The sequence below is a fragment of the Pectinophora gossypiella genome, chromosome 24 (assembly GCF_024362695.1).
Source record: "Pectinophora gossypiella chromosome 24, ilPecGoss1.1, whole genome shotgun sequence".
NCBI classification, from domain to species: Eukaryota; Metazoa; Arthropoda; class Insecta; order Lepidoptera; family Gelechiidae; genus Pectinophora; species Pectinophora gossypiella.
The window spans coordinates 2,358,908-2,381,407 of record NC_065427.1 but is presented as its reverse complement, the minus strand read 5'-3'; the positions used below and the strand labels follow the sequence as shown (position 1 = coordinate 2,381,407).

Here is a 22,500-nt window from a genome sequence, read left to right as displayed (position 1 = left end):
ATAAAAGTTTATTTTTTACTTGCTTAATGGCGTTAGTAAGAACAACGGAAAAAAAAACAATTTGAATTTATTTGTTTTTCAACAAACACTGGCCAGTATTTTCTTCGTCGCCCTTGCTTTAGTGCCAATATTGTCGTTCAAACTTTGAATCTCAATTCGTTATGTATGCATGTGTTGGATAAAAGGACGAGTGTTGTAATATCGCACGTATGTGTGTGTGTGCTATCGCGGAAAGAAATGAGGTTATCTGAATGCGTTTGTCATTGTTGTCTGTCTGTACTCGATTCGTAGACGACTCAAAGTGCAATAGAGTATTTTGTGAAAACTTTTAAAATTAATAATTACACTCGTATTTTATCGTCGCAAGATCATTATTTATATTCTATTCTTTTAGTAACAGATGTTATAATCGGGTTTATACAGATTTATTTAGAATGAGCGAGCAAAAAGTATAATGAGCCATCTCTGCTTTGATGGTTTTTTAAACAAAGACTCTATTAAAATTAACATTACTAAATTCTTCACTTTCTTTGTGCTACAATATTCTTTTAAATAAAATACATTTATTTATTTATTTTAACGTTTAAAAAGTCATATTTTTTTTATAAACATAAATGTAAAAAATATATATAAAAAAAATATATTTTATGAAGAGAGTATTCTGCCCCTTTCTCTACTCTGTCCCGTCATACATTATGTAGTGTCACACACAAGCGCGATCCGTTTGTTGACATAGGTCAGTGTCGGAACCGACTCGTGCTTATTACGTTTTTTATTCTCGCTGTCAAGTTCTTTGTGCGCTTTGAGGTATGCACGATCCTTCTTTTGAACTCGCGAGATGGGTTTTATTGACTTGTGTGTATTCAAGTTTGCAAGTTTTCAGGGTAATGTTGTTTATGCGTTCTTTGTTTTTGAGTCTACAGGGATGAACATTGTTGTAGAGTGGATTGAAGATCACGTGGTATAGGAAGATATAGGAAGACGCGTATACATATAGGGCTTTGTTGATAGAAACGAAACTGTACAGTTCGCAATTAACAGCGGACAAAACTTATTAGTTATAAGTAGTTATAACACTAAAATAGTACCGTCCTTCACTTACGATGAGTGTAAGAAAGAGTTAGAGCTATTTTAAGAACTGTCAAACTAAATTAAATTTAAGCCAGAAACCACGGCACCAAATTTTTTAAGACACATAATTGGTGTCGTGTATCGACATACATTTAATGTACATAGGTATATATCCATGGATTTAGCACAACAAGACATAATATAACATAAATAAATTTTAGGCCAAAATTTTATATTTACCAAAAACCCGACAGAATTAAGTTGACAGCACATGTCCCACGGGTTGCATTTGAGTGAGATGCCCATTTTAATCGCCCGGGTTATTCATTCATTTTAAAATTAACAGTTGTCAATCATCCGTCCCTTTCCTTTTCGGTGGATAAGAAAATGACAGGTATAACTTAAAATTAAATTAGGATGTATCTGCAGGAATCGGGGCCAGAGGCTTCCCAAGTAATATAATGTATTTGTGTTTACGACATACCTGTATATGGAAGCTAAAGAAGACCGCTGAAGATTTAAATCCATGCATCTTATACGGTCTTAAGGAACTTTTCTATGGAATTTCTTCACTTCTAATGACTCATTGAAATAGTCATTACCTGACTTGACATGAGATTAGAGATATATATTTAGCAAATTATCACAATCCCTACAGTAGACAGACCCGGATGTCATCAGAGGAAAACTGACGATGATTTTTGGTATCAAAGCGTACACAATATATTACCAAGTCACTATCCTACAACATGGGAGGACCTGGCCAGTGACCGGAATAAGTGGAGGACGTCTTTGGCCGATGGGTGCAAAGCACACGATAAAACCTGGTTCCAGAATCTAGCCGACAAGCGCGAGAGGCGACACAGAAGTGAGAGGGCCGATTTACCACCTGTACCATCTAGTAACCCTCAACTACAATGCCAGTCGTGCGGCCGCTACTGTCGCTCTCGCATTGGACTTTACAGCCATTTTAAAAGCTGCCACAGAAACGCTGTTTGAATCATCTGATAAAGATGTAAAGGCCTGAGAGGATCCTACAACATCATCATCTCCCTAACATTATCCCGTTTTCACAGGGTCCGCTTACCTACCCTGAAAATTTGACAGGTCCGGCTTTTCACAAAAGCGACTGCCTGTCTGACCTTCCAACCAGCGAAGGGAAAACCAGCCCAATACAGGTCAGGTCACATACCTCCGAAAATGCATTTGTCGGGAATGTGGGTTTCCTCACGATGTTTCCTTCACCGCTGAGCAAGTGACGTCACTATCCTATATTTCACAAGAAATTTAATTAGCTAAGTTTAATAATAATTTATAAGATTTTTTCTTACAATGTAGGAAGTCCACACGCGCACAAACATAGCCTGTGGGCGGTGGATCGAGATAGCACAATCTTAACAGCTATCTCTGAAGTAGACTGCTTTATACTCCGTCCCTCTCGCACAGTTATGCGGCCCAAGAAATAACTCTAAGCGGTACCAATTAAACAATTTATTTGTCCTAATTGAATTTTTATAGACGTTTTTCAGGTCTTTAGTTTTAGGACCGTGCGAGTTGTTTAGTTAAATTTAAAGTTGATTGGTTAGTGGATTGCTCTGAAATAGGAATTTACCCGACTGCGGAGAAGCAAAAAGGAGGGTTATGTGTTTGATCGCTATTTCACGTGCACATCAGAACTTGTCATTTGAATAGAATAGAAATAGTTTATATAAAAGGGCGCCACACACAAAAAAAAGACAACAACATCATATCAAATTTCCACTAAAACAATTACAAAAAAGCAAGACGGATGTTTGTCGAAATGATCATAAGGTGATGGTGGACGTCCTGAGATAAAAGGGCCTCACTCAGCACAAGTCGCGGCGTGAACCTCGACGCTGATATTCTGTGGACCCTGTTGGGTGACGCATGAACATCGTGTTCCATAATACCAAATTACTTTAATATAAATAGTGTACATAAACATACATTATAGCAAATATGTATACGTAAATATGCAAGATGAGACAGGTATATATTTTCGTACGCGCATTGGAGGCAGAATAACTGTCCATCCCAGACCCAAGTTGATTGAAACATGTTCATAGACTGCTAAAATGTCAAACCTTTCTTTTGACTTTGCCGTACTTAATCGTATAATGTATATAAAAACCTCTATACCAACAAACCTTAAATACGTTTCCATTCCTTATCAATGCGTTACTGTAACCTTGTACGCGACCAAGTGTACTTTACTACTTATCAATGCGTTGTTTGGCATAATCATTACTTATTATGAAAGATGTCAGTAAGGTGGTGTAGGAACGGTGCCTTGGCAGAAATTACAGTTTTCTAATGGAACATGCACTTGCATGTTGAATGCATAGTTGCCGACATAATGGCTGAGTTTCAGTCGAGTGGAAAAATGGCGTTTAAGTAGTTATTTGTCTTTATGAAACATACATAATATGATTTATGACCAACCGCTCCATGTCATTCCAAAAAACTGATAATACTTACAGGGTGTTAGTGACATCGTAACGAACACTGAGAGGGATGAATCAGACCATGATTATGACTTAAAATCAAGTGGAATTTTGCGTCGCAAACTTCACGATTTCTTTTCAGTTTTTTTAAATTATTTTCAATTCTATACTTTTGCGATAGAAAATTCCACTTGATATTAACTCAGAATAATCAGCTGAATCATCCCTCCCAGTATTCGTTACAATGTCACTTCATCATCATCATCAATTTAAGAGCCACGCTCTTGTCGGTGTAGCATTCTCCATGCTACTTTTTAGGGAAAAATAGGGCAGTGGTTTCCCTCTTGCCTTCCGCCCCAATGTCACTTACACCCCCATATTAACTCAGGATCATGGTCTGAATCATCCCTTAAAGTTTTCGTTACGATGTCCCTAACACCCTGTATATTATTTGGGTGATGAAGTCATCTCATGTATCTTAGAACGAATAGCTCACGACTATACTGCAATTGGGATACTCAGAGTATCAATCGCAAGATGAACTAAGTACCCACGCTTCACCAAGCTTTCTGTTTGACCAACGTGATTGGTAGTAAGACGTATCGCCGTCTTTAATGGTCAAAGCAACTGTGTGAGTCAAAATTGCACTAAAGATAAATTAATAACACATTGGTGCAAGCCCTGAAGGCCTCTTAACTGCCTTCGTGATCCAATGGTAGAGCGTTGGGTTTACCATTCGGAGGTCTCGGCTTCGAATCCCTGCGGGAAGATATCACAAAATTCACTTTGTGATCCCTAGTTTGGTTAGGACATTACAGGCTGATCACCTGATTCTCCGAAAGTAAGATGATCCGTGCTTCGGAAGGCTTAGCCGTTGGTCCCGGTTACTACTTACTGATGTATGTAGTCGTTACATGAGCCATTTCAGGGGTCTTTGGCGGCTAAATAGTAACCCTGAAACCAAGGTTGATGAGGTTGGTCATCCACCTCACAACCCACACGATAGTAGGTGCAAACCCGGCACCGGAGATCGCTGCCCGTTTGAGAAGCAAGCCGGTGTCACACATGACCACGCGACTATGATGATGATGATGTGATCCAGCCGATTTCAACTCCGACGTTCATGTGCTCGCATGTGGCTTATAAAGCCAATCTTACTGGAAAAGATCCTCGCACATAGCAAGCCGGTATCACACAGGACCACAGCGACTATATCGAACGATTGGAAGGAATACCTACTTCTGACATTCATTATTTTAAGGATATGACGAATCTAATGGTGTCATGTGTGCAGCCTATCGGCCAAATAATATGTCCATACAATTGGTACATTTGTGGTCACTTTTTGGGTAAAAGTCTATGAAAATATAGGATAAGATCAGCTGCATCTTCATTTAGCTTGATATTTATTTTTACTAGGTAATGTTTTATTTTCAAGCAGTTGTAAGAGGTAATAGAATATTTTAAGCATTGATCTGGCTAAGTCTGAAATAAGTTGGATAGTTCTAATTAGCAGTCTGGTCCAAAACAGACCAACTTTTATTTCAGTTTGCTCATAAATAAACTGTTATACTTGTATCGCGGTTTGAATTGTCTCCTAGTTGTCTTCTGATCACTTGTCTATCTCTATTCGAATGAAGGCCGCAACTTTCTGTATGTACGCATATATACAGGTTGTTAGTGACAACGTAACGAATATTGAGGGGGATGATACAGATCATAATTCTGAGTTGATATCAAATGAAATTTCCTGCCGGAAAATTAATGTTTTTTTTAAATTATTTGCGTCGGAAAATTCCACTTGACGTTAACTGAGAATCATGGTCTGAATCAAGCTTCAAAGTTTTGGTTAGTGTCACTAACACCCTATAGGTATGTATACGACACTGGCTAATACTATACACGGGACAAAGCCAAAACGCTCAATGCAAATGGGACGCCGACGCATTTGATTTTTTATATTTCTTCGTAAACAGCTTTCTTGCGTCCAAGGCTGCATTTATTTAAAGAAAGAATCTTCTTGATGCTGATGAGTAATGGTTGCCTTGAGTCGATAAGTCTCTTTGTTTTAAAAATACATTTTTCTCCGAGCCCTTCTGTGACATCATAATGTTGAGTTATTGTCAATACTATCTGTTATACCTCCGTTGTGAGTTGACCGATGAGTTATCTAAAGTCTTCTATATATTGTGCAGTATTTCATATGAAGAAATACATTCAATAGACATGATGTGCAAAAGAATCGACTTATTACCCTTCTGCGACGAACTCTCAGTGAGGTGTGGGTACTTAGCTCATCTTGCGATGGACGTGCCTCTGACTACCCCAACTGGAATATAGCGAGCTTACGTTAAGTAAAAAGGAAGATACTTAAAAAGTAATTCTTAGAAGCAGAAAATTTCTAAGTTTCCTCAACAACCGATTCTTGGAAATAATCTCCTCTGAAAATTATTTATATTAAAACAAGAAAAAAATAACATAGGCATTTGATGGAACGAAATAATAACCTATCCTCTTCTTATCGTTGACTCTGTATTATTATCTCGTTAAACTCTCAATATTTAACGATCCCTGTGCATTCCGCAATGGGATACAACGAGAAGATCCACTTTGCACTGACAAATACAACGGCAAACAAAAACCCAACAATCGGCAGTCAATTCAAAAAATCACCGCTCATATTCCCATGCGCGAATGAACGCAGAACCACAATGAAAAAGCCAAATAAAAAACAAACAGTTAATAGCACACTCGATGAAAACAGTTTTACGCTACTTTTTAATTGCCACTTATCGCTTTTTCCCCTTCTGTTCTGCAGTTTTGTGGCGAAATTACACTGGTCAGCGGAAGTGATAAGTTGTTAACTATTAGTTTGACACCTGTCGTGGCTTCTCGTTACGTCACGTGCGAATTATGACTTGACATTTGGGCGGGGCGTGAGAAGTCTGGCAGAACAACAGACGATAAATGATAGGTTTTTTGACGTTTTAATTTGTTATCGATACGGTAGTGTTGTTTGTTTTATAAAGTTTGTTTTGACTGCGACTTTCACATGGGGTTTAAAAACTATCAGTTACATTTTGCCTAAGTTATCTAGTGGATAACTAACATTCAAAAACATTCAGTCGTAAAAGTGGAAAAAACAGACAAACTTTTTCTTACAAACTTTTTTCTTAAACTTTCTCTTTTTAATTCATAGAAACACATTTTATAATTCAATTTTAAATTCGTATTTGGAACATTAACATTATGATTAAAAACCCTATAAACCTTATAAGTCAATATAATTGTATTTACTTACGAAGAAATGTTATCAACAGAAAGATGTACGTGCCTTTTAAACACTCAAAGGAGATCAGATCAGTGAGCCAGGAGGTATCCGGGTGACGCATTTTTCTGAACTTGACTCGTTTTTTAGGTCGAGTATTTTTACATCGAATGCGGTTTGCAACTCTTTCGTCGTCTTGTTTCTTTTTATGAGCGATGCGTTTTTAACGAATATTTTATATACTTTTATGTACGCCCGTTTTAGATACCTACGCGTGAGGAAACCACATATCTACCCGATGAAATGTGCTTTAGAAGGTACGGATCTAACTTATAATTAGGCTGGTTTGAGAAGGTAAGATAAACAATCGTTTCTGTAAAGAAATGGGCCTGTCAAATCTTCAGGTTAGGTAAGCAGATTCGATGAAAATGGGATAAAGCTAGATAAATGATAATTATTATTTACACGCGCTTAACAGTGACATGAGACAGTTCTAATCACCATTATTTTTATTACAATCTTCTTTACCCTTATCATTTATTTAGTCAGTTGAACGATAAAGTACCTACTTTTACAATAGAAAAACAATAGATCGTTTTACCAACAAGTGTTTTATCTAATACAAAAACAATTACGTAATTAACGATTACCTTTTCTATCGAATTACTATCTTTTTAGGAGCAACGTTACGGGAAAGTGAAAGACTATAAGTACGATGAAATCAATTGATTTATTTTATTTTCCTCACTATTTTTATTTTAAAAAGAAGGTGCAGGTCGTGTCGAATCAGGAGGTGAAGGATTTGGCGGGAAGAAGAGAGAAATGACGATTACTCCACCGACAAGAGCGCAGCTCTTAAATAAAGAGAGAGAGAGACCATTTTTATGTTTGTTCGTGGACTGCAAATCGTACCAAATGTTCGGGCCATATCTCACTAGGACTATGGTGGCTACCACAGCCATGCTACCAACAAAATATATGCAATTGATACCTGGCGCTCAACATGGATTAGTTGTCTTAAATTTAAGAGCCCTCAGCGCCCCCATTTATCTGGCCAAGGAAGTAATACTAATTGCGACAAATTTACAAGAAGTCACGTCAAACAAAAAAAAACAAAACTTGTTGGTTGCGAACCAGGTAAGGCTCGTGCACACGTGGTGGCGCTACCACTGTGTCCTAGTGAGATAGGGCCCTTAATGCATGTCACTTAACCTAATCTTGAACGCTTTCCGTAAGGCTCTGTGCTAATTGAATCAAAAAGATCCAACCCGTCGCCTGTTTAAAACAAATTCAGTCGAACTTCAAACCAGACTTTTTAAAAGCGTTCAAATCATGTTGGATACCGTATCAGATTTTTTCACATAATTTTCCTTGTCGTGTCAGGTTGTAAAAACTTGTTAAACATCCGTTACGCTAGAAGTCATTTTTCTTAATAGACCGCTAATGCCCATTCCCGGAACAATTTGACTAAAATGGACTGGGCATATTTCATTCCTTTTTTATGCGTTGGAAGCGCTCAATTTTTTATGTTGCTAATTACGCCCTAAGGGGTTGGATGTCGTGTGCTTCGAAACAGCGACGCCGGTACATTTTTATGATTAAAATTACCGTTTCTCACGGTCCGGGAGATTGCTGTTGTATCAAAATGTTTCTGGGTAGTTTTTGATTGTATTTTTTTTTAGTAAGATATATTTTTACGAGAATATTTTTCTGGGCCTACATTACTTAAACAGAATGCAAAGTGATCAGTGATACTCAAGTAACGTAAAATCACGCCCATATATCTCCGAGGCAAGCAGAACCACTTAGATATACATAGGACTTTACCAACATATTTAACATAAGCTCACGACTACATCCCAATTGGGGTAGTCAGAGGTACATCCATCGCAAGATGAACAAAGTACTCACACCTCACCGAGCTTTCTGGGAGACCGGAGACGTGATGACTTTTTCAGTGATCGATTATCAACCTATTCCCCAAAGAGACCATTTTGGAAAGGACATTTGGCGCCATATTTAAAAAGCTCATAATATTGGTCATAAAATAAAGTGGTGTTACCAGAGCGATGCGCGTATTTAATTTTTATTCAGTGTCGCTTACACTTCTCTGGGACGTGTAACGTCAACTGTTACAGCAGCTTTTACAGGCTTAATTGGAATTTCTTTTCCTTCGTTTTCCCTTTTAAAGTGGCAGAGATTAGTTCTTATGTATTTTTCCTTTGTAATCTGAAGGTTTCTTTAGAGGTATGTTTTCAAATCAAATCAAGTATAATTTATTGCACACAAACAAAACATACAAACATTTAGCAACAGTACAAATGGGCTGCCTTATTGCTCTGTAGCAATTTCTTCAACTTTTTTTTTCTAAGTTCTTTTGTACGTAGGCATTAAGTTTGCTATCCGGATATTTGTCATAAAATCGCTACTAAGTTTTATTTGTAAAAAATGTTATAATAATATTGATGTAGTCTCCTTATAAAACATTTTAATATTCCTACGTTCGATCTTACAAATTATTTAAACGATGACACAAAATAAAAAGTAAGTACCTACCAGCGTCTAATATTTAAAGGTACCTTTTTTTAACGTGTCTTTTTGTAGATTAACTACTTGGCCAGAAATAGGTACCTAATAATGATACCATTATCACAATCTAAAGTATAAAAACATTTAACACATTTTATATTCGTATATTTAAATTTAAATACGAACATATCTTAATGTACTTCCTCAGAGAAATCTCAGTACGGCTGTGATTGGTTCAATAACTCATAGTGCCCCTTCCGGGCAAGAACCTAAGACCTGGCATCATATCGCATCAGAAACATAAATTCTTTGAAATTTCTTCGTTGCGTGATCCAAACGTCTAGTTCCACTTTCTAACACGCGTGAAAGGGCTGCACTGCAAGACAAAGTTAAGTGTACACCAGGATTTTTTGTTTTAAGTTGGAACATAATCTGTTCTTTTAATTTGGCTGTACCGGTCCGGTTCCTTCTCAAACATAAGAGGTTAAGATAAAGTGGAATTAAAAAAAATAATAATTAGTTTATTACCTCCACAACATAATAGTAAAAAGATACATTTTGACTTAATTAACTTATGTTTGTAGAGGCTGGAGCCTAAACTAGGTTACCCTGTACTATAGGCTCCAGACCTCCACCTCCAGAATGAATATGGACACTAGGAAGTATGTTCGTACATAGAATAATTATGGTTAGTAAACTGAGTAATAAACGCGAAAAAAAAAAAAAAAAAGAATATTAATAACATTTTTTCAGTTTGAATTTAAGTAAAATAGACTATGCAGTAAAGGATTCACTAACATAATAATTGGTTTGACCATTATAGACGTCGACAACTAAGGCTAACCTATCAAGCTTGGTGAAGCGTAGGTACTCAGTTCATCTTTGATGGATGTAATGGCTCAGTTAGGAATTTAGTCGTGAGCTATAAGGGAAGACTTATGAATTTTATGCCTTTTTTATGCTTGATTTTTTTTTGTTTTTGTAGATTTAAACAGAATAAGCACGAGGTATTGTGATGTCATGTACGTACACACAGTATGATATAAAATCGACTTTATGCATAATATGCAAAATAATAACCTACATAGAAAAAAAATTGGATAAAATTCTATTTCCTAGTAATTTTAATGAGGTAGGTATATTTTTTGTTTGTTAACACGTTACAACTGAATGTTTTTCCGCGTCCATGACACGACATCCATAAATAAAATATTGAAAATAAAATAAAGGTGGCATCAAACCACAAACCGTTTAGATAACCACTTAATTTACAAAAATGCTTCCTGTTATTTGAAAAATGCCAGTCCTTGTCTCACAATAAAGGATTATGTTAATTTATACTCATTTAATTATGTACTGTTGTTTTTTTATAAATTTTCCTTCTTCAGAAAAAGCGGGACCGAAAATGATTTATTCTTACTTCAGCTATCGTAAGGTGCGAAACGTGCTCTGTTGGACTTTCCAAAGTAACAAATATTTTGTTTTGTGGTATTGTTCTTGATTAAAAAAATGTGGGAATTCAGTTTACTTCGCCATCATCATACGGATTTGCTACCAAAGGTATCATGTTTTTAGTTTGTTTTTTCTTGTTTTTTATTACACAATTAATATTTTTTCTTAATTTCTGACCGAAAATGATTTACTCTTACTTCAGCTATCGTAAGGTGCGAAACGTGCTCTGTTGAACTTTCCAAAGTAACAAATATTTTTTTTTGTGGTATTGTTCTTGATTAAAAAAATGTGGGAATTCAGTTTACTTCGCCATCATCATACGGAATTTGCTACCAAAGGTATCATGTTTTTAGTTTTTTTTTTCTTGTTTTTTTATCACACAATTAATATTTTTTCTTAATTTCTGTTTTGTAAAGAAAGTATAAACTTTATTATTACATTTTAACTTTAACACTATCATGAGCTCACAATTATATTCCTCATTTGTGAAGACAGAGGCACATTCGGTGAAGCTTTCTGTTAGATCAACGTGATGAGCCATATATCGCCGTCTATAATGGTCAAACCAACACTCTCTCTCTTTATTTAAGAGCTGCGCTCTTGTCGGTGGAGTAATCGCCTTCAATACTCCATAGATAGGGCGTGTAGAACGGTGGTCAAACCAACTATGTTATTTAATTTTGACTTATGATATTTTATACATAAATGTACTTACAATACAATTAATGTGAAAAATAAAATAAACATGAAAATAAACTTCATAAAGAAGAAAACAGGCTTTTAAATACATTTTTGTAAATCTCCGCTGGTTTCCTAATCTCGGCCGCGGGTGTACGGTTGCGTGTCTGAAGTCGTTTCTTTGCAATCGCACAAACGAAGGGTTTTCAATAAATATACCGACCCGTATAAAATACACAGCATGCAGATTAAACCCAGATTAAAGCTATTTTATACATGACAACCGTTATTGATAAAACTTTTGACATAGTTCTCTTAAAAGCTGGAATAAAGTTTATGACTTTATAACAGTATGTTTTAGCATTTATTATTTATTTATACGTACATATATAAACTCACGCCCGCAATCTCTAATGGGGTGAGCAGAGCCACAAGTAATCAAAGACAACTTGCAGCCACTGTTGATACAAAGTCCTAAGATGAACCTTATGGTGATAAGGGATCAGCCTATCGCCCATAACATTAGTCCGTCATTTATTATAAATGTTCTCCTAGGTCTACCCCTTCCTCTCTATCCTTCAAGTTTTGCTTGTGTCGTATCAGGTGGCCAATCATATTTCCTCCTAAATAAATAATTAATATATTGCTTAAATAAACTACTTAAATAGAGATAGACAGTGTACCTTAACTCTTAGCTTGAAAATATCAATGTATGAACTGTCTCGTATTGTATGTTATTAGTTGGGGGTTATCTTATGTTTCAGTATTGTATTCATATAGGTACGGTCACGAGCATTAATATGTATACACTTTGGTACCATGTCACATTAACTTTTTTGACAAATTTCACTAAATGTCAAAAATATGTTAGTGCGACAGAGTCCTAAAGTGGGTACATTATATTGAATTTCTTCACCAAAGGGGGCATGTCATTGCAGTTGCTTCTGTAAAAAACCGGACCTGTCAAGTCTTCAGGTTAGTAAGCGGACCCCGTGAAAAACTAGATAACACTAAAGAGATGATGATGAAACTAAAGTGCATTACGCAGATAACTTTATTTTCTATTCAAGATAGATGTAGTAGATTACCTATAACAACAAATTACAAAACGTAACAAATCAAATATAACTTAAATTAGAGGCTTAAAGGTTTTTCAGCTTTGTTTTTCAACAGAGCGTTGATTTTCAAGAGAACCCTTAAATAAAATACAATGTATAGTAATAAAAAAATCTACAATTTTCATTTTTTAAGTACTTTATATAGTATTTGTCCTGTGGCATGAGTTTTCGGATTTGTAGAACTACCTTATTCACAAACTAACTCATACTTTGCTGCTCTTTCTTATAAAATTCACGATAGGGGATCTGCTTTTATAAAATTCACGATTTGATAAAATTCCCGCCAAAATGGCACTCCAGCCACGATTCTTTGGCTCAAACTTATCATTACTTGCGCATACAAAATTGCAAGTCGAAGTCACACGTTGAAACCCACTTATACCGTTCCAGTGCCTCTATAAATAATATTAAGTCGGTATAATTTCACCTTATCTGACTTATGGGGAGGCAATTTCTTTGCCATGGCGAAATTATAGGACGCGATGCAGAACTTTACACCATCACCAACCATAATGTAATGTTAGGTGTTAGAATCGCGTGAGGGCAATAAAAACTCGAAGAAGTAACGTATAAGTTGTTTTGTTTGTAAAATTTGATACCATGTTGTTCCTTTATTTATGGGTAGGTGGAAATAGAGCTGTCAGTTTTAATCAGATTGTGTTTGTAACGTTGTAATATCTGGAGTAGGATAGTAGCAAAACGGGTGAGAAGAGATAAGAATGTGAAATTTATTTCTGAGTAGATCATCCACTCACAAAATCACCTTTGTATCATAATTTCAATGAACTATTTTTCATCAAAAATTGTTTTCTTTTTCACATAAATATGATAATACTTACACTATGATTTGCATCTAGTTATCTAAATTACAATTACAATAGTACTAACTGAAGACAAAGAATTATTTCAATATTTATCCAAACAAACACCGTATAATTTCATAATCATTTATCTATAAGTGTTTACAAACACTGTCGCTTCAACACAACAATTAATAATGCCAAATGAGGAGAGTTTTTTTACGAAAATTCCATCATTAGGTGTCCTATTGCAATGTCTTATTAATGACTCAAGGCAGCTCCGTTTGATTACGAGCAAGACTGTATGTAGGTGTCTAACTATGTGTGTACAGTCATGAGCAATATCATGTACCCACTTTAGAACCCTGTCGCACTATCATATTTGGCATTTAATAAGACTTATGGTTTAATTTGTCAAAAAATTTAATGTGACATGGTTTCAAAGTGTATACATATTAGTACTCGTGAGTGTACCACGATCAGCTGCTTGAAGACATGTCCAGAAATCCGGCAGAGGGACTGTGTCCTTTCTAACATGATGGAGATTTTTCTGGGGCACAAGCTGATCCCTTGTCACAATAAGGTTCAACATATCCGTCATGGGACTTCGTATCAATACTGGCTGCCAGTTGACTTTGTTTACTTGCGGCTTTGCCTAGTTTATTAGGGATATGGGCGTGACTTTACGTACAGTCATGAGCAATATAATGTACCCACTTTAGGACTCTGTCGCACTAACATATTTGTCATTTAGTGAGACTTACAGTTCTATTTGTCAAAAAAGTTAATGTGACACGGTACCGAAGTGTATACATATTAATGCTCGTGACCGTATGTGTTAGAGATGACACAATCTTTCAGTCGCTTAGACACCAGATCTGTAATCTTCTGTCTTTATTCCAGATCTTCATGCACAAGAACGCAATGCAGATGCACGCTCGCGAGCTCCAGCGAGGTTTGGGGGGAGAAGTGAAGCCTCACCAGTGCCAGCAATGCCTGAAGTCCTTCAGCTCGAACCACCAGCTTGTTCAACACATCAGGGTCCATACGGGGGAGAAGCCTTACAAGTGCTCCTACTGTGACAGACGGTTTAAGCAGCTGAGCCATGTTCAACAGCACACGAGGTTACATACAGGTGAGTGTTAGGTTTGTAAGAACTACCGCCGGTGACGGCATAACATAACAAATACTTTACAGGGAATAGAAAAGAGAGGCCTTCCGAGATAAAACATTCTTTTTGGGATATTAAAAATATTGTAATACGATACCGTCACAAAAACAAAGGAAAAACGTAGATAAATGAAAGCTCCCGTGTTGATGTATGGTTGAAAGTGATGATTTCGATTTAGTACTTTAGTAAATCTATTTTAGGAAATGGTCTAGGTTTTGAGTAAAAGTGGGTGTAGAAGTCTTGGTCGCTAAGCTACAATAACATAACATAGTCCTCTCTTATCGTGTGGGTTGTGAGGTAGAATACCAACCTCATCAACCCTGGTGTCAGGGTTATGATAACATAGTGGTAGGCAGAGATGTATAGTATATACTCCTGCAAGCTATGTTTTATAAGGGGCGAGCCTATTGCCTTAACCAGCTACAAATCCTGGATACATATACATATCCTATGATCGAAAAATGAATTGCCATAAGCTACAGAAATGCCTGACCGTGACAATGCGTAGAAGAATTATTTTTAAAAGTCAAAACTGTCTATCATTAACAAGATATGACGTCAAGTGTTAGACATAAGTACCTACATAAAAAGGTGTGGTTTTATCAGTTAGGTTTAAATAAATTATCATACATTTTTATCATACGTTTGTCTAGAACCTAGACATATTATTAAACATACGATTAACAGTGTCACTAGCGTATTCAAACATTATTAGCATGAATAAATGTATAAGAATGTATAAGAATCGCGAATTAGTTTATATTTCTCTCCTGCTTTATAAATATCGATTTACTTTTAAAAACGTCTTGTATGTAAATATATAAAGAATTTTATGCACTTGGATAAAGCGTAATTTTAGTGCACGATAAATTGACACCTATTACGTAGGTCTAAAAAAACTTGGTGAGGTGCGTTTTATGTTAGGTAGAAAAGAATCGATCGCCAAAATATCGACTGATACATCACTATGCTAATGAACATCACAGCACTAGCTTACTTACTTTGACAGATCTATTTGTCACCGACAAGGCTTAGGCCTATTTTGATCGTCATTTTCGAATTAAAATTACTAAAGTCAAGGCTGTATGGTCCTCAGATCTTTGCCTGCCTTATATAAGGCGAATTTAAACAACAACAACAACATTGAGAAAAAAATACTATTGTAAAATGTTATCTTTATTGACACTTAGTTCATCTTGCCAATTAGGTCACCTCTGACTACCCTAATTCGGATATAGTCATGAGCTCATATTGTGAAGAATTAAGAATTGACACACATGCTGATTCTATTTACCAATCAGAGTATTATTCATACTGACCTACTAGTTTTTTCTTCAAAGCGGGTTTGAGAAGAATTTATAAATAAATTAACCTGAATGATAGTTTCTAAGCGATAAAGATACATGCGTAGTTCACATAACAAAATCTAAACAGATCTATCTTTGATCGCATTGAAACTAAAAACAAGCTCAGACTATATCCGATCTAGTGAACTCGCCCGCACAAAAACCGAAATGCAATAACAAGTTTTACAATTAAAACTACGCAGTTCCCCATTGGCCCGGGTTTTCACAGAAAAAAACTGTTACGTGGAAAGCGGGAAAAAATTGACCAATGGCTAACGGCGGTGCGGTGTCGGCCAATCAGAGAGCGACTGACGTCACGTACGTTCTACGTTGTTTAGAAAAAAATTCACGTGTTTTTTTTCAACGTTTCAACTAGCCAATGGGCGGTCTCGGTTGGTTGTGTACGCATTCATAATTCGTGGGATTTTTTAGCGTATACTAGCCGGAACGTACTGTAGCGTATCTAATGTATTTAATTCTCAGATGTAGCTCATATTAAATTAAGATAAGTGTTGTTAAGTTCTTACTTTACATAAATTATGAATTCTAGAAAATTGTTGTATAAGTTACGTCTTTGTTGACAAGTCAACGAGTGGTATTTCGTTAAGATTGATAATATTTTGTCCTAATAAAGCATGTTAGATAGATACTTGAGTTTTGAGTTTTGGGGTATTATTTGGCGTTTGCATTTTACCTTAAAGAGCTATATAATGTTATCTTAGGCTATGCTTCAGTCACAAAATGTTAGAAATATCCGTGTACACACTTTAGTTTTTTTATGTTTTATAAAGCGCTTGGTTTAGACTTACTGTACGAAGTATAAGCCATATCTCTGAGACTAGGGTTGCTAAGGCCGCTTAAGACCTCACAACTCACACGATAGGAGAAGACGTTTCTAGCAAAATCTAAATTTTATACACACTTGAGTTACTACCCCAACCAAATCAAACTAACATAATCCAACCCTTTCACATTTTTCACGTTGTCCTAGCAATTTACCTACGACTATGACTAATGTAAACTAACTAAACTAGCAATTAGTCGGGAATAGTCAGCTGTCATCGAGTCAGTAATGTGTTTTTTAATTGCCGTAATTATAAAGTACTAGGCCGTTCATTACGGCATATGTCACTAGTAATATCCACCTACATACTTCGTTTTGAAATTTTTATTAAAGAAACGGAAAATCTGAGGAAACGATAAATAATACAATGGTTCTACAAAGAGGGGGTTTCATTTTGTATAAGCGATGTGTTTGTTGTGCCTTCCTGAAGGTTTTGACGGCCTGTCTTACCTGTCTAGCGTAATGGGCTTATTATAAGCTATCATTGTACTGTATAATTCATAATATATCGTAGCATTGTAATACTATTGCAACTTACTGTACTGCCAACTTGACATGATGATATTATAATACTTACTTCTGTATTTTTATAACACCACAATTTGTACGAACACATGGTCGCAATAAAAAATTTCTATTCTATTCTATTCTATTCAACATACACTTTATTTTAAACAGTCTAATAATAATACATATTTTGGGAGTCATTAAGACTATTATACTTTTCTACCGAATCGACGAAAATAAACGTTACATAAGGTACCTTTTCACAGTGTATAGTATATTATTGTAACAAAAATAAACCTATAGGAAATATTCCAGTAAAAACCCACTTAATATTTAAACAATAGGGAAAAGTAAATCTTTCAAAGTAAATAAAAACAAAACACTTCAATTACGTGTAACTTCTTAACTTTACAAAATGGACTCTCTATTCTCTTTCGAAAAACTCCAATCAATCGTCCTTTTTGTTCGTGCCAATTATTTCACTTCTAGTGTTGGGAAAGCAAGCAATTAAATACTTTTAGTAACTAGTACTGATATAAAAATTTAAGGGAGTATTTATTTTTCCTAAGCAATTTACCATCGTCCTAGCGTTTATCTCAGTTATTCTAAAGTTCACTTACCTAACTTTGTGTTATTTCACTAGTCTAAGTTAGTAGACTAATTTTTACAGATTTAGTTCGATTATTAAATTTAATTTAAATTATGAATAATATAAGGTAGAAAAAAGCTAAACCCCTATAATCAAGACCAATTTTAGTGCCAAGAATATGATGGACTGATCAAATCAACGGATTGAAGTTTTCATAATATACTTAGTTTATAAAAAAGGCTATAAAGGCTTCTGCTGAATGAACAGCATACTAAGCCGCGGAAAGTTTTCTGAGAAGAGGTGAAAAGTTGGGTGTTAAGTGCTTGTCTCTTCATACTTTCTCAACACTTCCAAATACCTATTCACAAACACCTGCAACATCTTGTTTTACATTTTTTAAATATGTTTTTTAATATGTTTGGGCTTAAATTTCATTTATAGGTTGACAAGGCGAAATACTAGCCATACCAGTTACTTTAACAGTTACTTCGATACTGACACTATTTAAGATTTTACCATGACAATAGAATCAAAGAATGGGCCGAAAAACATTACGATACGAATTGTTTTACTTTATGTACAATTGTATCGTGTAAAATCTTAATGTTTGTAGGTAAGACATTGGGACACACTTATAGGGAAGACATTGAATGATTTCTTTCTTTTGGTAAAAACAGCACGGGGCTGGTTTTTCAGGGATTTGGATTACCTATAAATTTTTAAGAACCATGTCTTCATGTCGACCCGAACCAAAAAGGATGAGGGATCCGTTGTAGCCCAGTCGAAAGAATGCTTGACTTTTATTGTGAGGTCGTATGTTCGGAGCCCAACACGGACCTAAACCAATGACTTTCTAATTTTGTTTTCGAATTCATCTTTGGTTCTTAAATGTTTATAACGTGCTCAGCGGTGAAGGAAAACATCGTGAGGAAACCCGCATTCCCGAGAAATTTGTTTCGGAGGTGACCTAACCTGTATTGGGTTGATTTTCCCTTCGGGGGTTGGAAGGTCAGGCAGAAAAATCACTCGTCAAATCTTCAGGTTAAGTAATCGAACCCTGTGATAAACGGGATAACGCTAGGGTGCCCAAATAATTACTGCCATATGCGGAAAAACTTAAAATTAAGCTGTTTCTGAAATGATTTATATTTCCTTTTGCACGGAACGCTTATGAAAGAAAGTCTATATCAGCTTGCACCTTCTCTCGTCCCCTTAGAATGTAGCCGCCATTTGTGACATAATTGTATTATCACTACATAGATAGGTACTTTGCCTTGCCTCAGTATGCGCTAGATGTACAACGGAAGTTCTAAGGCTATTGATCTAGTGTCCAATCTATTTATATTCTTTATTGTACGCTAAATTGAATGACAATGGTTGAATTAAATACAATCTACCTACTGGCAATTCTGAAGTCTAGAATGTAGGAAGTATGACATTATATTACTTCATCGTCATTAATTTAAGAGCCACGCTCTTCTCTTTGTAGCATTCTCCATGCTACTTTACTATTATAATGTATATTACTTGTAGTTACTAATATCTTAAGTTTAGTTTTCAATAACACAGTTGGCTCGCCCGTTACCTATAGACGGCGATATGGCTCACCACTCACCACCCATCACGTTGGTCTAACAGAAAGCTCGGTGAGGTGTGGATACGTTCATCTTGCAATGGATGTACCTCTGACCGCCCCGATTGTGATAAAGCTTGAGCTTATGTTATGTTACATACTTCTTCTTCTTACCGTGTGGGTTGTTGAGGTTGATTACCTGCCTCATCAACCCTGGTATCAGAGTCTCATGTAACGACTACTTTAAGTAGTAACCAGGACCAACGGCTTCATGTGCCTTCCGAAGCATGGATGTTACGTACTTGTAACATACCTACTTAACTCTTAATTCGGCTATACAACAGGCGCTTTAGCCACGTCGTAAACGACTATGACAATCGACAGTGACAGTGTAAAATGTATGGGATTGGGTAAAGGAATAATATTCCAATACAATCCCATACTGTATTGGCTAATCCCCCTAGAGGCGTTTAGAGCTATTAGTGACATACTCATTCGACAGAAAATTGATTGAATAATTAACCTTCTGTAGGTATGTAATGATTCATTTTCTGTGCAAAATTGTATAGTCACAAATATGTTGACAGATCTTTAAATACGCCTTTGGTACGAGTATTTGTATTAAAAGTGATCAATTTACTTCGTAAGAGAACCAGTTTAAAAGAAAAAAAAATAAGAAAGAATTTTACCAATTACAAAGTAAGATAAAAAGCGCAGGTGGACGGTACAAAGTTTCATCGCGATCTTCACGGCTGAAAGCGTGAAAACTCGATATTAAACTGAAACTTGGCAAAAGGTGAAGGTGAAAAATTCACAGGAAACGAACAAAGACACCCGTTGTCCGAACAGAGGAATATTTTAATAATTTTCCAAGCCTTTTATTTGAAAGTGAAAAAGTTTTTTTTTATTAGAAACGTGTTTTGGAAGCTTTTCGAAAAAGTTTCGTTAAAGATTCTTCTGTTTTAAAGTGGGAAAGATTTTAAGTTTATTGCGTATTTTTTTATAAGTACTTATAATTTTCTTGCTTTCTTACTTTTTACACTAACGGAGCGAACGTACCTTTGAATATTCAAAGGTATACTATATAACCTCCAAACGAAAATCTACACGAACAAAAAATCTAAATACGATTTTTCATAACCAACGTTCAATATACCCACTCTCTCTCTACCATAGACATAATAAAAGTTGAACTTTATAGCAGACATAGTTTTTAAACTACACTATTCCAGATCACGTCTATAGCTACCCAATTTACCTACCTATATCATCGTTCTATCTGCAAAACCAATCTGTTACACCAAACCAACCAAAAAGCTATCAAATCAAAACCAACTGGACTGCGAACTGTCAAGTTAGGGCTATGAGGCCGTGTCTATCATTGGGACCGACGAACACTAATATTCACTTATCCTGAATTAGCAATAACGCGATTTAGGCACTTGTAACGTTAATTTTCGCACTACGTATCGCCATAGGGGTCCAGAGCCGATTTCAATTATTTACACCACGTATGACGTAGATAGGGAATGTATATAGAGGGTGCAGTGTGTCGCGGGGGGGTGAGAAAATCAATAGAATCATCGCGTTGCTACACAGGATGACTGCTCCGTGAAGTGACCTAGGCTATACTATGGATGGAAGCTGGGTATAATCATGATCGTTGGGTAGAGCTGCGTGGTATAGCCGCAAATAAAGGCGATAGAAAACGAGGTTTCAATATTGTTTCTAAAAGGAATGTGTAGGGAATTAGTAGGTATAGAATTGGGTAGTTTCCCAAGTAAATGATGAAAATCTGATTACTAAGTAAGGACAGATCTAAAGGTGACAAAAAACGTTTTCTTTTTTATATTTAACATGTTTATGAATTTTCGTCATCATCAATTTAAGAGCCACGCTCTTGTCGGTGTTTCATTTTCCATTCCAGTCTATCAAAGGCCAATTCATTGACTTCCCTATAAGACACGACGTTATGAATTTTAATAAAGAAAAATTGAATAATTGCGACATTTTGTCACGTCCGTTTACGACGTCACATAGCATTTCGTATTTTGACGTTTAGTAAAATGTAACTGGTTTGACGAGTTGGAAACTACACTTTTTACAATTTCAATGTTTATTTGCTTAAAGTTTAGAGTGGAGATTTCTATGTTATTCTTATAGTTTTGGGGTGCTAATAGGTACCTATAAACATTGCTGTGGTGAAAAGCATAGAGTTTGTAAGCTTAAGTGCTTCCAAACTATGCAGAGTGATTACTAGTTCTGTGCATTGAGAGATTGAAAAAAAAAAAACATCCATACATAAAATCACGCCTATTTTCCGTTAAGGTAGGCAGATACCACGACTTTCTGCTTACTACAATCCTGACACACCAATATCGTTTCTTGGAAGAAACCGGCGAGCATGCATAAAAACTTTGACGAGAGCCTTCACGCATTCTCGCTGGTTTAGAATACTCTTGATATGGCCTTTCTTTGAGACATTCTGAACTTGATCGCTGTATGTACGCCTAGGCCTTCCTCTTCCGACTGTATCATTTACACACTCGCATAATAAGTCTTTTTCATACGTATACGTACTGTTTACTTAAACACCATTCATTCATAACTCTTGTAGATGGATGTTCCACCACATCCCGGACACTTCATACAAACTTCGTTTTACACAGACACTACACATTGACATTATCGTACACGCGCATCTGTGTGTGTGACGTCTGACACCATACGATTCAAGTCTAATCTGTGTTCGAGGGGTGTGAGGTAAACCTAGTTCAGACGCTGGGCGGGAGCGGAGAGTTACCGTTCTATGCGTAGTATTATTCCTTATTCTATGGTTCCACACTGCTTTTCTTGACCTAGTTTATTAAGTTATCCCTCACACAATACACGACGGTCCTATTGACATAACAGAATGAAGAATATTATTTCCTTTTTGCTAAGATCTCTCTCTCTCTATTTAAGAGCTGCGCTCTTGTCGGTGGAGTAACCGCCATTCCTCTCTTCTTCCCGCCAAAACCTTCACCTCCCGATACGACACGACCTGCACCTTCTCTTTTATTTGTTTCATAAATGTTCTCCTCGGTCTA

The 22,500-nt window shown here is 36.1% G+C and overlaps 1 protein-coding gene across 10 annotated transcripts in view; it reads left to right on the top strand.

The window, feature by feature from the left end:
- The window catches only part of LOC126377836 (zinc finger protein 628-like), a 126,425-nt gene that overhangs the window by 67,170 nt on the left and 36,755 nt on the right, over positions 1-22,500 (top strand). For all 10 annotated transcript variants that reach the window (XM_050025799.1, XM_050025798.1, XM_050025797.1 and 7 more), the window contains one exon: positions 14,285-14,516. In XM_050025799.1, the coding sequence (XP_049881756.1) occupies positions 14,285-14,516 (232 nt within the window). The remainder of the gene's footprint in view (positions 1-14,284; positions 14,517-22,500) is intronic.